Source organism: Manis javanica, chromosome 5 (assembly GCF_040802235.1).
Source record: "Manis javanica isolate MJ-LG chromosome 5, MJ_LKY, whole genome shotgun sequence".
Classification (NCBI taxonomy): Eukaryota; Metazoa; Chordata; class Mammalia; order Pholidota; family Manidae; genus Manis; species Manis javanica.
In genome coordinates, this window is record NC_133160.1 from 3,782,038 (window position 1) to 3,799,265 (window position 17,228).

At 57.5% G+C, this 17,228-nt stretch overlaps 2 protein-coding genes and 1 long non-coding RNA gene across 5 annotated transcripts in view; 1 reads left to right on the forward strand and 2 right to left on the reverse strand.

Annotated features, from left to right (window-relative positions):
- LOC118970249 (uncharacterized) lies at positions 1 to 7,974 on the reverse strand. Its single transcript, XR_012131231.1, has 3 exons — positions 7,852 to 7,974; positions 3,591 to 3,660; positions 1 to 1,419 (listed from the first exon to the last, which is right to left on the reverse strand). It is a non-coding gene; the product is annotated as an uncharacterized lncRNA (long non-coding RNA).
- Positions 7,852 to 15,241, forward strand: CTSZ (cathepsin Z). Its single transcript, XM_037006368.2, has 6 exons — positions 7,852 to 8,018; positions 8,394 to 8,557; positions 11,258 to 11,437; positions 13,131 to 13,281; positions 13,667 to 13,829; positions 14,649 to 15,241. The coding sequence occupies exons 1-6, from the start codon at positions 7,885 to 7,887 to the stop codon at positions 14,757 to 14,759; spliced, it is 903 nt and encodes a 300-aa protein (XP_036862263.2). The 5' UTR covers positions 7,852 to 7,884; the 3' UTR covers positions 14,760 to 15,241.
- NELFCD (negative elongation factor complex member C/D) overlaps positions 15,242 to 17,228 on the reverse strand; it is a 14,149-nt gene continuing 12,162 nt past the window's right edge. For all 3 annotated transcript variants that reach the window (XM_037006365.2, XM_037006366.2, XM_073236399.1), the window contains exons 11-15: positions 16,956 to 17,070; positions 16,507 to 16,602; positions 16,290 to 16,430; positions 15,814 to 15,943; positions 15,242 to 15,716 (exon numbers count right to left, since the gene is read on the reverse strand). In XM_037006365.2, coding sequence (XP_036862260.1) covers positions 15,682 to 15,716; positions 15,814 to 15,943; positions 16,290 to 16,430; positions 16,507 to 16,602; positions 16,956 to 17,070 — 517 coding nt within the window. In that variant the 3' untranslated portion in view covers positions 15,242 to 15,681. The remainder of the gene's footprint in view (positions 15,717 to 15,813; positions 15,944 to 16,289; positions 16,431 to 16,506; positions 16,603 to 16,955; positions 17,071 to 17,228) is intronic.

The window sequence follows — 17,228 nt, forward strand, 5'->3', positions numbered from 1 at the left end:
TTGTCAGGGGGCTTATCGTTGGCCACTGGCTTCCTTCACCAGACCTGGAACTGTCTGAGAGCCAGACTCCCAACAGCATCTCCCTGACACCCGGGCAAGGCCTGGCCACACAGCAGGTGCTCAGCATGTCTCCCTGACTCCCCGCAGGCACCTTCCCAAGCCAGTCCCAGGCGCCATCCTCCTACCCACAAGCTGCTTGCCCAGCAGCACGGAGCAGGGCAGCCCAGCCAGCCGCCAGTCCCCATCCTGCTCCAGAGGCTGTGTCTGGCCACCCGGTGGGTTTGGTGATACCAGGTCTGCAGACAAGGGGAATCGGAGCCCCGGAGGGAGCAGGAACACTGGTTTGGATGAGGGGCAAGCCAGTTGGGGCAGCCCTGCAGCTCAGGGGACTCAGGGGGCCCGGCACCAGTCAGGCAGGTCTGACCGCTCGAAGTTCCCAGGACGTGGGTGACGCACTCAGCAGCCCCTGCTTCTCAAAGCTTCTCTCCAGTGTCTGCCAGGCACAGAGCAGCTATCAAGGGAGCCCCCCCCCACCCCATGTTCTGGGCACGTGCTGGGAGCTGGGGTGCAGGAATGAAGGAGCTCACGGAACTCTGCATGGAGCTGATTTATTTAGGAAGACCCTCCAAAAGCAGGGCTGGACGCACTCAAAGCCAGAGTCCCCAGACCGGTGACCACGGCTGTGGGGTCTGCCCTGCCCCCACCCAGGCCCCATCTCCAAAGTCCTGGGCACTTTCTACGAACCTAGTAGGCCGGCAACCTGAAGTCAGTGACATGGGCAGGAAAGTCCAATGGTGGATTTCCTGGGGGGAAAATAGCCTCTACCGCTCCCAAAGGAGTCTGACCACCAAGTAAACAGACCGGGCTGGACACCAGAAGGGAATCCGGAGGTGGGGCAGAAGGACTTTGTTCCTGGGGGTGCCTGCCAGCGCCAGGACTGCTCCAGCTCTCACTGCCCAGTAAGCCCAGGGGCCACGTGCCTCCTGAGCACAGCGTGACTCAGTGTCAGGTCTGGGCAGGGGGAAAGTTGCTACAAAGGGCACTGCTGGGATGGTTGTGAAATCTGCACACAGACTGCAGATTGATCTCCTTGTACCCATGTTGTATTTCCTGAATTTGATCACGGCCCGGGGGATCCCTCAATGGAATTCTTGTTTTCAGGAGATACCATGAAGCAGTCAGGATCAAGGGTCACCATGCGGGCAGTTCACTCTCCAGACAGCTGGGCAGCAGTGATGTGAATGCATCCTTGTAGAGAGAGGTGAAGCAAATGCGGCAAATGGGTCATGATTGGTGTCTCTTTCCCAACCTTGTACAGAATTGGCACTCTTACATTTCTTTAAGTTAGGAATTTTTTTCTACTCATATTTTTTCTGCTCTGAATGACCCCATGATGCACAGATGCTTCTGGTCCAAACCCTGCTGCCCCAAAGGTAAAAGAGAAGAAAATGTAAATTCAAGAGGAAGAAATCTGCATGTGCTCAGCAGTATTTTTCACAAGTTTCACAAAAAAACATACACAGAATAAAGCTTTCAGCTTCCATGGAAGTCACCCCACCACCCCTCCCTCCCTCGGGACCTCCACCCCTTGCTCTTCCTGGGTCCATCCCTGCAGCTGCGCTCCCCACCCTCCCTGCTGTGGGAGCCCTGCAGAGACCAAGGCTGCCTGGGCTGTGCCCCGGGTCAGAGGCGTGCCTCCTGCGGCCCAACATGTTAGTTCACTTACACATACGGCTGTGTTTGCCCATTACTCATGCCCATGCCTTATCGCCCGGCCAGCCTATCATTTCACCTTTAAGTCCCAAAGTGCCTGATAGAGACAAGGGCTCAGTAAATGTTTGTCTAACGCACACCAACAGCCGGGCAAGTCTGAGTGGCCCTGCTCAGAATGGCGAGTTTCCCTAACGCTGATAATGCATTTATTCCCGAGTGTGTCCAAATGGGTGGGGGCTGGGGACATGGTGCTGAGGACTTTGTCCTCCATCCACTGTGAGGGGGTCTGGGCCAAAAGCATGAACTGCTCCGGGAAGCCTGGATGTCAGGAGTGGCTGGTGGGTGGAGGGACCCCATGAGCTACTATGGGACGCAGTGGCTGCCGCTGCCATGGAAAGGGGTCTGTGGCGGCCAGGCCAGAGGGCGTTTTGGGTCTTCCTGTGCTCATTCTTCAAGATCCAGGGAGCTGGGTTCCCCTCCCAACCTCTGCCCAGGAGCACATTCCTCTTGGTGATCTCAGTTTACTCAGGGAGGAAAAAGGCCCAGTTTCCAGACGGGCTCTTAAAAGGTTTTTCTGTTAATGAGGCTGCTGGCAAAAGGGGGGAAAACAGGAACCCTGTTTGCTCTGATTCGCGGAACGGCCAGCAGAGTTGACTCATCTGGGCAGCTGTGCTGAGCTTTGAAAGCCGTTGCTGGATGGAGCGAACACCTGGCAGGGAGATCGCCTCCACTCCGGGCCACCTCTGCCCTAGATCTGAGCTCTCCCCGCCGTGAGACGGGATAGTGGTCCCCATACCAGTTTGCCCTGAGCGGCCAACTCCCAACACTCCTTCGCCGGCAGCTTTTCCAGCGAGCTTCCTGGGTGGAAGGGGAAGCTGTGTGCACGGCTCCGTCCCTTCACACCCAGGTGTGGAGTTCCCCCGAGGTCAGGCTTGCCTAGTCCTGGGCACAGCAGGCTGTCTGGACAGCAATGCACTCTGTCTCTGCCCCCCTGTCCTTACCTATGAAGCTACCTGTTCCCAAGGAAAGAACTCTCCTCTCACTGCCGGTTTAGTGACCACCAGCCAAGCGGCAAATACATCGTGTCTTTCTCAGACCAGTGGAAGTGACCCCTTCCTGGGGCACAGGTGAGCAGTGTCCCTCGAGAGGCTGGCAGGACCCAAGGTCTGATCTACCAGGCTGAAGGTGACCCCGAGTTCTGAACTGCAGCGAGTGATTAAAAGTGGCCATTTGTGAGGGTTGACAAAGTCACTTCCACCCCAGAGAAGGGCTGCTGCAAGGGCAGGTTGGCAGGGACATGCTCAAGCACAGAGCTTCAGCAAGCACGGCCTGGGAGGGCAGAGGGCAGAGGGCAGGAGCAAATCCACCCCAAGCGTATCCGGCAGGGTGCACATGGCGAGGAGGTGGGCCGCCTGCAGACACCGCCATGATCAAGTGCAACTGGCTGACCCTTGGCTGAAGTGCCCTCTCCTCTGAAGGCTGTCCGGCAGGACGGGGGGTGGTAGCGAGCCTTTTCCTGGATGATACTTGCATCTATTACGGGAACAGAACTAAAGTGATAAGGAAAACCAAGTGTCACCCAGAAACCCCAAATCAGCTGCTTCCAGACTTCCCCCAGGAGATGGCCTTGGTGGTCGGATGTGGGAACCCCCCACCTTCGTTTGGCAGGTGAAATGTAATGAGGAGAAAAACAGAGGGCTCAGAGACTTCATTGATTTCGTCCACCCCAATCTTCCACTTCTGAGTACACTGAAGTTCCTTGAATAACTCAGAGAAGATTGTTGAATTATAGTGTTTGCTTGTGATTCAAAAGCAGAAGTTGTTTCAAATGTCTTAGCAAGAAAATGACATCTGAAGGGCCATTATGAGTGACTCACCGGGTGTGGGCAGATCGCCAGATGAACTGGGCGCCACTTTCTTGAACTCGGCCTCCAGTGTATTCTCTTACTGTAAAAGAACGTCCTGAGACTGAGTAACTACAGGAGAGAGGCAAGGAGGACGTTGCTGTTTTGCATTAAGCCAGGCTACGCGCAGGAGACTTGGACGTCTCCCGGCAGCCGGCCGCCCCGCGCGCTGAGCCTGCCCCCTGCTCCGGGGCTGCTCCTCATGCCAAGCCAGCCTCTGAGCTCAGGGAGCTGCGCCATCTCTTCAGGTACATGGAACATCAGCGTCCTGGGCTGTGGCATCGCTGATTGACAGGAGCGCACACACACACACGCACCCCACTTCCCCAGAACTTCCGCGGTTCTCAAGGTGTCTGGACACACTGACATCAGTCTCCTCTCTCCCACCTCCCAAGGTGTGTGCTTCCTGATAAGCAATATTCTGGGGCAGAAACAGAGATAAGCAAAATGTGGGGGGCAGCACCTGGAGCTGAAATCAAACAAAAAGATATTCTTCAAGCCCAGTGTTTGTCCAAGACTCTCTGCTGTACGAGTCTCAGAAATCCATTCATTTATCCAACAAATATTGGCTGAGTGCTTTCTGGGGGGCTCCGAGGAGAGACAGGAAATAGAGGCCCTGCCCTCAAGCAATGCAGAGACATGACTGCCCTAGTCCCTCTCTGCTGCCTTGCCCGAGTTCTCTGCCACTATTACATGTCACCTCGTTCAGCGTGCCTTTGAACAAAGTGATGGCTCTCTCCATTTTGTAGAAGCATCAGAGGTTCGCAGAGGGCACTGACATGTTCAAGGCTCAGGAAAATGCTGAAGAACCAGGGATTGGCCACAGGCCTTCAGATCCCCACATCTAGAGGAGTTCAGGTGTCAAGAGGCAGGCCTCCAGCCGGGCGTCCGAGGAGCCTTGGCTGCGCTCCTGGTCTGTGATCCACAGCGAGGCCCACCAGCCAGCCTCCCAGAGAGGCAGCCCAGCTGCCCCGCCGTCTCCCCTCGCCTCCAGGGCCCCCAGCAGCGCCGCAACAGCCTACAGCTGACACCACTCCGGCCTCCTTCCGGCCCACCCTCGCCACAGCCGCTGGAGGAATCTTTATAAAACATGAATCAGATCTCCCCACTGCCTTCCAGGAAATGACCAGCAACCAGGGTAAACCCAACCCTCTCCGGGGAAGCCACCGTGGAGAGTACAGGGGGGTGTGGAAAGGAACCAGAGGCGAGCCTATCCCAGGAGGGAGGGAACTGGGGAGGGTGGGACCTGGGCAGGAGTCCTGAGCCTCAAGGACCAGTGGCCAGTGGGAAGCGTGGGCTTGGACACAGAGCAGCACATGGCCTGGAAGTCTGAGGGGCGTGCTTACCACCCCTATAGGCTCTCCAGTGGCCTTCCCCACTACTTCTTTGCCAGCCACCTCTGGGCCACACTCCCCACCAGCTTCTTGAGTTGATTGTGCCTACTAAGCGTGTTTGCATTTCCTTCTGCTTAAAACGTCCAGCACTTTCTATGGCTAGGTCCCCAGGGGGCCCCCATCTCTAGCCTGCCCCGTGGGACTCATCATCGCTGTAGCCCACACGCTAGGTGTGTGACAAATATTTGCTGACTGCCTGATGTAGAGAGCCAACATATGTGATCAGGTCATGACCAAGGCCCCTCTGACAGAGGTCATGGCCAGCCCTGGGTGGCTGTATGTTACCTGCCTAAGGCCGGCAGGTTCTGAAGGTGATGCAAGCAGCCCAACCTCACAAATGTGACCCCAGGAGCTGTGCACCCTCACACGCAAGTGTGTGCAGCCTGGGGAACGTATGGTGATGATAGTCAGGCACAGTGGCAGGAGCCACAGCTCACCTGGCCCACCCCACCGGAAGGTCTTTGCTGCAAAGGCGTGTGGGAGTCAATGTGAGCATGCGCCCTGACAGCCATGAGGATGGAGAAGAGCCCCGCAGCTGGCAAGGAGGCCATGGTGCCCTGCAAAGCCAGGCTTGCCGACCGAGCACCGTCGGCATCAATCCAAACAAAAGCCGGTATCCAGGATGTGGCCAAACTCAGGAATGTGGAATAATAGGAAATGTCTGCAGCTTGCAGTGCTATCCAGACCCCACGGCATGAAGAAGGAAGAGGCCTCTGAGGCAGTCCCCCCGTAAATGGAATCTCCCCCTTGCAGTCTGGTCCTCTGGGTTGGGAAAGCGGGCCTAACTGCAAAGTATGCGTATTCTCTACACATGAGATGAGAAGAAAAATCAACCTTATTATTAGAAATGCATAGCTTTCACGTCACGGCCTTGCCTCATGTGTCTGCCTTTTCAGTCTGTCCACATACCCGTAAGAGAGCCCGTGGGACTAAAGGCGCTTGGGCAGTGCACGCTGCGCCAGGATCGGGGGAAGAAGGAGCCCCAGGTCCACGGGCTTCCTGGGTTTGAACCGTCAGAGGAGCTGAGAAGGCAGAGTGGGTCAGGTCAAACCTCACTTCCTTCTACTTGCCTTGAATGTTGTGGTTCCAAACGTCTGGACTCCTTCCCAGGCCTCTGGCCCCGTTTTCCCATCATTCTCTGAATTTGAGTTGCTTCTATGTCAGGTACACCCCAATGTGCCACCATCTGTCCAGCTCTGGAGGTCCTATTCCTTACCCAAAAACATCCCCAGCCCCTCCCTTTAGCCTGCGTTCCACAGGCTGAATGCTTCCTGATCTCCTCACCCCTCCGACCTTGGCCCATGCCCTGGCTTGTGGAGGTCAAGTGACTGAGCAGGCCTAGCTGAGATGTGCAGGGCCTGGAGCAAGATGGAACCTTGCACGGCCTGACTTTACACCTTGGGCCGTGTGGCTGCAGGGATCACAGGCCGGCGCCTGTCTCACCACCATCCTCATGCAGCGGGCTGTCCCTGGGAGGCCCAGGGCATCTTCGTCCCCATCCCCTGGGGCTGCAGGGCAGGCAAAGTGGTGACTCGGCACATTTTCAGCCACTATCAGGGATGAGGCCCTAACTGCCCAGCCCAGCCCCCAGAGGCAAAGCCTAGAGCGATCCCCTCCCTGACTTGTTTCTCATGCTGTAAAACATGTGCTTGGACTTTGCACCTGTCAGCTGTGGGTACTTGGGGATCCCCACAATATTTATCACCCTGGAATATTGTGACCACTCTGGCCATCATTCAGCCACAATGAGCTTTTAGCTTTTTCACGAGACATGACCAGAAACCCACCTCTTAGAAAGACCCCACCTGGATGACATCATAGGTCGACTTTCTTCTACACAAGGACCACCTGCTCCACCCGTCATGGGGGACAGAGCCGGCGTGGGAAGTGGGAACGTCCCAGCTGGCAGTCCCCTTCCCACTCACTTTACACCCACAGTGGAGAGACAGGCTCGATGCAGGCCTGGTGCCCAGGCTCCAGGTGCTTTCCACACCCTCACCCCAGCTCAGGCATGTGTTTCTCCAAGGAGCCGGCTGCAGCCCCATCCCACCTCAGTCCCACCTGCTAGCGATTTTCCAAGAAGCTGAAAGGCCCAGTCAGCGGAGACGGCCGGGCTGCCCGGCCTCAGCAGGAACGAGGCCTGGGCCTCGGGGCTGACACAGAAGAACCGCCTCGCCTAGGAGACCTCGCCCTGCTGACAGGCACTGACGCAGGCTGCCGGCCCTGCTGGGGTTCTGGGGCTTCCTCCGCCTTCCAGGGCTGGTCGTACACATCGCTGCAAGCCAGCGGGGCAGTCACGTTGGGTTCTGATCGCTGGTGTGGTGCAGGCGGAGGGAAGAAGGGAGGGCCCCTTTCGTGCAGGTCAGAGCAAGGCAAGCCCATCTGGGGACCCTACAGCCCGTGGGGACCCTCTCCTGACAAGGATGGGGGCCTCTGTGGTCTGCTTCCCTGATGCACGCTCACAAGGGGCACGAGGGGGAGAAACTCTTGAGTTATGAAACGGCGGCGTGGGGGTCCCACTTCTGCTTTCGTTTCCCCATTAACGATGAAGAGCTTTTTAGCAGGAAACCTCTCCAAGCATCTTTGCAAGTTGGAATGTAGAACGAATGACTCCTGCACCCAGTGCAATTTTCCTTCGGGGCACCTTCCAAAAAGAGTCACCCTTCCTTCCGCGGGGAGCGGACTTCTCCCCACGGAGGGCCGGGCCTCGGGGCAGCGGCCCTGCACGCCAGGCCCGGCGCCTGGGGCAAACCGCCCGCGGCCCGAGGCCAGGCGGGCCAGGCGGCTCCTCCCCGGGCCTGCGGCGGCCCCGCCCCGGGGGTGTGTCCGGGGCGCCCCACCTTAAGGCCGCGGCCGGCCGGGGCTCGGGAGCCATGGCGCCGTCCGTGCGGCCGCTCCTGGTGCTCGTGCTGTTGGCGGGCGCGGCGCGAGCGGGCGCCCCCTTCCAGCCCCGCCGGCCCTGCTACCGGCCGCTGCGCGGGGACCAGCCGGCCGCGCTGGGAGTCAGGTGGGCACCGCGGGGGCTGCGCGGCCCCCTGGGGACCTGCCGCCTCCCGCGCGTGCCGGGAGCTGGGCGCCTGAGGGTCAAGTCCGGCGCCCTTCCCGTGGGCGGCCTCTGTCCCACCTGCGGGCGGGACGGGCCCCACCACCCGGCACCTGGGGCATGGCCTGGGGAGCAGTCTGTTCCTCGTTGGGTTGCCCTGCCTCCCCCATACTCTGCCGGGGGTGGGCGCCGGGGGTGAGACTGGCTCCCCTGGTGATCCGGGTGCTCCTCACGCCTGTGCCCCTTGGGGAAGGGGAGAGACCGGGCGCTGCGGAGAGCACTTGTGTTCTGGGCCCCAGGAGCGCCGCGCTGACTCCGTTGGTGGTGGTCTCTTTCTAGGACATACCCCCGGCCTCATGAGTATCTGTCCCCATCGGATCTGCCCAAGAGATGGGACTGGCGCAACGTGGATGGGATCAACTACGCCAGTGCCACCAGGAACCAGCACATCCCCCAGTACTGTGGCTCCTGCTGGGCCCATGGCAGCACCAGCGCCATGGCAGGTAGGTGGGGGCTTCTGCTGCCCCTCTGGACAGTGGGCCAGGAAGGCCTGTCCACGCTGCCTCCTTGCCAGCACAGGTGGCCGCAGCCCGAGGCCCCAGGGCCTGTGATTCCATGCCAGGACTGAGCCTGCCTGAGCCTCGCAGCCCAGTGGGCTCTGACAGGTGTCCTCTGCCACCCCTCACCATCGAGGGAAGGCCAAAGTGGCCAGTGGATCGTGCCTCCCCTGTGCATGGGGGTCCTGTCTGGCCCTGGGGAGGTCAGGCAGCGCTAGGACTGAAGCCCAGTGATGAGTGGCTCCCAGGGGCCTTCTCTCCCCGAAGGCTTGTGACCCTGGCCATTTTGGATCAAATCAGAAATGCAGATTCACTGAAGGCCCCGCCAGAGTTTGCAGACAGACAAGTGAAGCTGCCTTTCCGTTAATATTTGAGACGAGTATCTCCCTGGGCGTGGCATACTGAGCAAGGCTGGCTGGTTTTCTCCTTTGGACCGCAGCCATCTGATCACGGTGCGGGCAGGAAGGCCCGTGGGGCGGCCGATGTCCCTAACCCGCGAGAAGGCTGCTGCACCTTGCCTTGGGAGAGGAGGGTGAGGGAGTTGGCATCAGCCTTGGGCTTTCACGCAGCCTAAGGCCTGCCTGGCAGCACACGGGAGGGGCTGTGGCGTCTCCAGTGGCAGCCAGGGCTCCAAGAGTTGAGCTCGAATTCTGGCCCCTGGAGGGCTGGGACATGATGCCTCCTCCCCGATGTGGGCGGCTTACCGGGCAGGTCTGCTGTAGGCGGGGAATTATGTTAAATGGATTAACAGCAGTGTGGTCACTGCCAAGACTTGCCAAGACTCTGGCACACACTTGTACGTGTACCATCCCTTTCAGCCTCCCCAGCTGCTGTGTGTGTGATTGCTTCCAATTCACAGATGAGGAAGCTGAGCCTCCTGACAGGTCAGGTTCTAACAGCCTGGAGAACAGCCCAGAAGCAAGGCCTCTGCTGTGCCTGCCTTTTGGATGAGTGGGGGGTGGGGAGTTGACCCCAAGGCCAGCTGGCTGTAGTTGGGGCGTCTGGCAGGGTCTCCCTGGTGGTTCTGCCCCTGTCTCTTTGGGGACTGGTGAGGAGACCCCTGGGGGTGGGGGCATACTTCTGACCTTCAGGAGGAGGGACAGGGCAGGTAGAGTAGGCTGAGACTCCATTTTAGGGTGTGGGAGCCCTCGGGAGCCATCAGGTAGGCCCCTGACTGGGAAGGACATGGATGGGGCTCCTGGAGGAGGTGGAACCAGAGGCTTAACCACTGGAGCCACATGGAGACCTTGCCAGGCAGGCTGGCAGGGAGTGGGCAGGCCTCGAGGCAGAGGGTCTGGGCAAAGGCCAGGCAGAATTGGTGCTGGCTGGGGGGGAGGAACTGAAAGAGGGCCTTTGTGGCGGGGCCTGGGGAGGGGCCTTCCCTGGGGAGCTCTAAAGGTCACCAGGGGCCCTACCCCAGTGGGAGTGTCTGGCAGAAGCCTTGAAGGAATTTAGAGAGGGAGTCAGGTGCTAGGATTCGCCCCAATGAAGGACCTTAGGAGGGGTGGCTGGAGACCAGCCTTTGACCTGGTCGCCCAAGGCTCTGGCGTGGAGCCTCTCCTGGGCCGCCCACTGCTTCTGTGCTCTTTCTTCCTCAGCAGCTAGCATCTCCCGGCAGGCCCTTCTTCCTCTTTCACTGAGAAAAGAGAAGCCCCAGAAGGGGACTTCACAGGCGCCCAGCACCGCCTCCCCCAGGCGCATCTCGCCCTTGCTTGTGTTCCCTTCTGTCCCTGGGCACCAGAGGTCCGAGCCCCTTGCCAAGGCCCCCCTCCCTGTGCAGAGGGCTGGCCATCGCCGTGACCCGATGCGCTAGGGCCTCCCAGGAACGGATGGGACACTGCTGCGAAGCCACAGCGTGAGAGAGCCGGGATGTCGGCCATTCCGATGGCAGAGTGGTTTGGTACCAGCAGTGGGGGTGGAGGGGACCTGCACCCCACCTGCAGGCCTGGCTCGGCATGAGGGTGAAGACAAAGAACTCATCTCTGGGTCTGCTGGGGAAGTGACCACCTGGGTGTTGGCAGCCAGGCCAGGATTCAGTTAGAAGAAAATTCACTTATGCAGGACCATTCGCTGACCCCCTCGTGTGTGCCAGTCTGGTGTGTCCAGGTACTGAAGCTGTAGCTGTGACCCAAACACAGGACCCAGGGGAAGCAGTCACCATGCTAAGTAGTGTCAGGGACCTGGGAGCTGGCCGAGCTGGGCAAGGCGGCCACCTCTCTGCCCTGTCCCCCCACCTGGGGCCAGGCGCCACCAGCCTTCCCCAAAGGGGCTTATTCCACTCCCTGGACTTCTCGCCCGCCAGCTGGGTGGCCCTGGGCTGCACTTCTCACAGGGGCGCCCTTCTGGGCCCGAGGGCAGGGCCTGTGCCCTCTGTTCTTAGCTCTGTCTTCGGTGCCGGCCCAGTGTCTTCTTTCCTTGGATCCCGTAGCAGGCCCTTCTGGGGCACAGACTGGCCCTGCCCGTGTGGCACTGACAGTGGGCATGGGCCAATGCAGCTGTGCCCAGGAAGGGCCACAGGCTGCCTCTCTGGAGAGCTGAGACTCCCAAGAATGGGTCTGCCTGGCAGAGGGCCCTGGGCAAGGCCCAGGCAACTGTGAGGCCAGGAGGGGTGGGCGGGTGCTGACCGCATGGCTGCCGCGCTTGCAGACAGAATCAACATCAAGAGGAAGGGCGCATGGCCATCCACTCTGCTGTCTGTGCAGAACGTCATCGACTGTGGCAACGCGGGCTCCTGTGAGGGCGGCAACGACCTCCTGGTGTGGGAGTATGCCCACAAGCACGGCATCCCGGACGAGACCTGCAACAACTACCAGGCCAAGGACCAGGGTAGGCCCCTGGGAGCCCCAGGCCTCTTCCCGGGAGAGGCGTGGCCCAGAGCCCAGGCTAGCGCACACCTCACACTCTGGGGCAGGGCGGGACAGAGCTGGCTGCCCTCCGCCACCTCCAGCCTGGTGGGGCTGGGAAGCCGGAAGCTGGAGCCTGTCGTTCTTAGGACGGCCAACCTCAAGGACCTGGGGAGGGCATGTCCCTACGGCCAGGCTTGGCCCTGGTGTTTAGATTCTGATGTGCTGCCACTGTGGTGGTTTCGTGGGTCTTCGTAAGGTGAGCTCTTGCCGAGGGAAGGGTAAGTTTTCCGGTTTTCCAGGAGTGGGATGAGGAGCGCAGGCACGCTGCCGCTCTGGACCGGAAGCCGGGTGGCCCAGGAGCAGCGTCAGCCAGGTTCCCGCCTCGTGACCCTGAGGCAGGGTCATACGCACTCAGGAGGATTTGGGGCCGAGGGGGCCGCCGCATCCCTGGAGCTGGCACATTCCTTTCAGGCTGCTCCCCCTGGGAACCGAAGGGAGAAGTCCAAACCCAAATCCATAACTGGCAGTTGAAGTCGCCTGTCACTGCCAGAGCTGGGCAGCCAGAGAGGAGGGCGGGGATGAACTCGAGAGGCCATCTGAGATGGGAGTGAGGGGATGGAGGGACCTGGGGGTGCTTTCCACCCACACCCTGTCCATCAACGAAGGGGTGAGCTCCAGCCCGTGTCCTCTGAAGAGGCAGAGCAGACTCCAGGCACCATCCCACACCCAGGGGGTGCCCTCACCTGGCTCCTGGGCCACGCTGCCCAGCCAGAAAGAATTCCCCCAGGCTGGTCAGGTGAGGCTTGTTGAAGTGATAAACGCAGTAGGTCAGAGAACCAAGGAGAGGGGCAGATGGATATGGGAGGAAGCTCTTCAGAATGTAGGTCGGCTGACCCCTGGGGCGACACCCTGCATGCCCTGGTGTTGGCATAAGCCAGGCCCCCCGACCCATCCGGCACAAAGGGCGAGGTGGGAGCTCAGCAGCAGCCTGGCTGTCTGCCATGGTCTTTGTATTAACAAACGTGGCCAAAGGACCACCACTCTCTGGTTGTACTGGGCTGAGCATTTGGTGTCCAAGAAACAAATTAAACCAACATTTTAATCCTCAAGGAGTTTAATGTCCCAGGGAGGAATCTGGAGATACACAAAACTGCAACAGAAACAGGTGACACGAAAGCAGCGGAAAGGCAGGACGGGTAGGCTAAGAAATGAGAATGTCTGGGGGGCGGGAGGAACACAGGCGACCCTGCAGAGTCTTAAAGAACCAACAGCTGCACTTTTTAAAATCCTAATTCCTGATAGCTCTTTAAACCAAAATAGTAAGAAAATGCTTGCTTTTCCCCCACGTTTTGGCCTATTCACTAGCCAGCAAAACAATTATATTAAAAGCTATTAATTTAATTACTCTATTTTAGCCATAGTCCTTCTAGCCTTTTAGAGGCAAAGGAAAGGGTAACTTCTGAACACCTACTATGCGCTAGTGGTTTGTCTTTTCCACCAAGGCCCAGGGAAGGGCTTTAGTGACGACTCCTTTGCAGCTGAAAGGAGAGCACAGTGAAACAGCACCTGAAGGCAAGACGATGGCTCCGTCCTGGCAGTTAGAAAGGTGGGCAGTGGGTTTGTTAGCAGGTCAACAAAGACAGTCTCCCACTGACTTCTCTGCTATCCCCCAGCTTGTGACAGGTTTAACCAATGTGGAACCTGCACCGAATTCAAAGAGTGCCACGCCATCCAGAACTACACCCTCTGGAAGGTTGGGAACTATGGTTCCCTCTCCGGCAGGGGGAAGATGATGGCAGAGATCTACGCGAATGGTCCCATCAGGTGAGACCTCGTGACCACTGCCAGTAGGGGTGGGGGGTGGGGGTGTGCTTACATTAATGGGACCGGAGTCCTTTTCACCCCTTTCTATCTGGCCAGCTTCACTCACTTGGGACACAGCTGCCACAGGAGTTTTCTCAGAAGTAAAGCTAAATAAACTAACACGCCTATCACAGGATGACAGGGAGGGGCCGTCCACTCACGCAGAGGTCCCAGAACTGAATGTGTGCTGTGGGGTTGCTGGCACCGTTAGTGGGGGGACACCAAGTGAGTAACAACAGAAATGTAGGGAGAATCATCTGGTGTGTTATGAGTTGGACCTACACAATCATTTCTAAAGGTGGTAAATTCTTTCCATTTGAAGTGCTCTTTAACTACTTGCTCGCAGCTGCGGTATAATGGCAACAGAAAAGATGGCGAACTACACCGGAGGCATCTATGCTGAGTACTACGAGAACGCCTACATAAACCATGTCATTTCCGTGGCCGGGTGGGGTGTCAGCGACGGGACTGAGTACTGGATTGTCCGGAACTCATGGGGTGAACCATGGGTAAGATGCTCCCACCGACGTCCCTCACCTTGAGGGTTCCGTTGGCTTCTTAGCTAAGAACTGCGGCAGAGGGGCCCCAGTGGTGTTTAGGATCAGACCCTTCTGTGTCATGTGGCAGGTGTCTCTGTCCCACATGCCACAGCATTTAGCAGCGTCGCTGGCCCCTATCCACCAGATGCCAATTGATCCTTTCCCCGTCCCCACATTGTGACGACCAAAAATGTGTCCGACACTGCCAAACGTCTGCTGGGGAAGCCCCCCTGGTGGGGCAGCGCGCCTTCAGAAGTGCCTGTTCAGCTAGCTTTTTCTTGTACAATCGTCTCGTTCTTTTTCCTGTCGTAGTTTCGGCTTCCCTAAATAATGCTGTGGAGTTGTTTTCAAAAATACTTTGTTGAGTTGGGTTGAACATCTAGAAGAAACAAATGAACTGCTGGAACCTTCATTTCTAAGACCTAGTATTAAGCATTAACAGCTTAAGCCATAGAAATTATTACGAGGTGAGGAATACTGATTTACGTCAAAGTGATGAAAGGTCTAGTAAATGACTACAGATGGGGATATTAATAGGTAAGTCATTTAATCTAAAGAATCAACATTTCAGTTATTTTAATTAGGTTTTAGTATACAGGGCCACATACCCCTCACGTTAAATATTAACCAAGTTAAACATTACACAAAAGATCTTTCTGAGTGGGGGTCCTGGGAAGGGAAGGGGCCGCCGGGGAGGTGCCCAGCACCATGCGGCTGCGTGGTGAGGTGGGGCAGAGGGAGCCTGTGGCAAGGCGGGGATGTTCTGACGCTGGCTCCCACTTTCCCCAGGGCGAGCGAGGCTGGATGAGAATAGTGACCAGCACCTACAAAGGCGGGAAGGGCACCGACTACAACCTTGCCATAGAGCAGCAGTGCACGTTCGGGGACCCCGTCGTGTAAGGCCCAAGTCTCCGGCAGAGCAGCTCTGAGGAAAGGCCATGAGCCAGAGGGGATCCTGCTGTTCGGGGCACTGGGCCGGAACTGCGTGGAGGGAAGGACTGGGGGCTGATGGTCAGAGCATCTGGCAGCTGGTGGCGGCACAGAGGGCCTAGAACAGGCAGACCGCAGTGGTGCTGCCGAGACCCGTGAGGGGAGTCTGGCACAGGGTGCCCCTAAACACCTGCACAGGGGGCTTTCCCGCCACGGTGACCGCAAGCAACCATGTCCCTGGCAGGGAGTGACCCACAAGTCAGCAAATTACATGACCTCCATTTTCTTCAGTCGATGGTTTGGTATTTTCCTCTTGGCAACTGTGGTATTTAAGAGGAAAAACACATCAGCATCACCAGTGCGGATGCCACTTTGGAATGAGTGGAGGGGGGAGGCAGTACGGCCATTTTACTTTGCCCAAGTGATGAATAAAACCCACGACTTCCCACGAATGGAGCCTGAGTGTGCCTTATTCCACATGAGAGCAGGCTTTTATTTGTTCTTGGAAAATTAAAACAATCACAGCAAAATACCAATTAATAATTGGGTTTTGTCAGAAAACTGAAGTCAGCTTGAAGTCCTTCCCCTGAGTGTCCGGTTCCCAGCTCCCACCAGCCTGGGGCTGACTGGTGGGGCCGTCCCAGGAGATGATGGGGGCCCAGCTCCCCTGCTGGTGTGAGTGGACACTGTCAGCAGGACCTGGGGGGCAGCCTGCGTGGGCAGCAGGGGAACCATCCCTGGGAGTTTCCTCTCGCACTGCCAACATTTCCCTTTAGAACAGCTATCCAGCTCCTCCCACCAGAACCCACTTCCCTCAACAGCAGCTTCTTGAAAGGCTTTTCCGCAGTTGGTCTCCTGGAATGTTCTGCTCAGCTCTGCAGGATGCTCTAAGTTAGTTCACCAAGATGAAATTGGACTTGCAGTGAGCTTGAACAAACGGAAGGAAGAGAGGCACTGTCTTAGAGACGGGAGATAAACAGTGACATTTGAAACTGTAGAAAAGGGACATGCATGTCAACCCTACCTATAAATTCCGTCACAGGGTCATGTTCACCTTCCGTTTTAATGGTGCCCACGATGCTGTCATTTTCCAAGATGGGAAGGAAGAGCTGCACGAAGTCAGAGGTGTAGGGAGGGGCGATAACGTCCAGAACCTACAAGGAGAGCGCACCCGGTCACTCCTCCCGCACCATCTGAGCAGCAGCCCGCCAAAGTGCAGGTGACTTGGAGAAAATCACCCTCTCCTCCCCAGTTTTTTGCTTCCTGGTGACAATACCAATCTCCAAAATTAAGACACTCAAGTGGTGATGTAGGCAAAACACACAAATGGTTCCTACAAGCAGGACCTGCTTGGTATACTGGGAATCTATGTCTTTGTCATCACCATGGTCATCAGAAAGCAGAGTTCTCAGAATTAGGTACAAATGAACTAAATTAAGTCAAAAAGGGCACTGCTAATGTAAACGGTATGAAACATGAAACAAATGGTGTACCGCTGACCTCAGTTACAAAATAGCGAATGAGTGAAATGTCAGTGTCCAGCTTCTCCAGGCACTTCCGGATGTAACTGACGACAGGAAGAACGTAACCACGGCTCAGCAGGTGCACCATCCTGTCCAGCAGGGTCTTCTTTAACTCAAGCTGCAGGAGTGGGCAGACAGGTCAGAGCGGCCCTCTCCCCAGGCTGCACAGCAATCCGCGCAGGCCACCTGCTCACCTGCTCCATCACGTCCAGCTGGGAGTGCTCAGTCTCAAAAAGCTTAACGAGCAGCTGCAGGACCTGGGGGTGCAGGAGCTGGTGGCAGGTGCTGATCTACAGAACAGGCCAAAGGGAGCCTGGCTGAACACCACGGGTGGGTCCCAGGGCTCGCCGTCAGCACACGGAGAACGGCTGCCACTGTCACAGCCACCAGAGACGGCTTATCATGGGCCGGACGACACCCGTCCTCGACACCTGGCCCAGGGCCGGGCAGCTTCTGTGCCATTCCTCCTCTTTCAGGGACACTTGAAAATTAAATCTGTGGAGTCAATGAAACTAGTTCCTTCCAAGGAAGATCCTCCTCTGGGACAGAACTAGCTAGCTTTGAGTATCTTCTGAACTCACTGACCAGATGAGCTGGAAGCACAGGCACCAGCAGTGTCAGGCACAGACAAGGGCCCTCCTACCTCGTCCAGCAAGGCCAGGTGCACCGGGGTGTGGTCGGTCTGCAGCTGGAAGTACCTGGGCTCCGACACAGTCCAATCCACCCACTTCAGCACACCCATCGCTACCACTGGAAACCTACAGGTCAATAAGGCAGAAGGCTTCCTTTAAACAAAGCTTTTAAAAAACACACAACCAGCTGAGTAAGTTTAAGAAACAATTCAATCTATCCTGTCAACTCCCTCCTTCAATATGCTCTGCCAGGGAGACATGTACTGCCAGCAGTCGGATGGGCT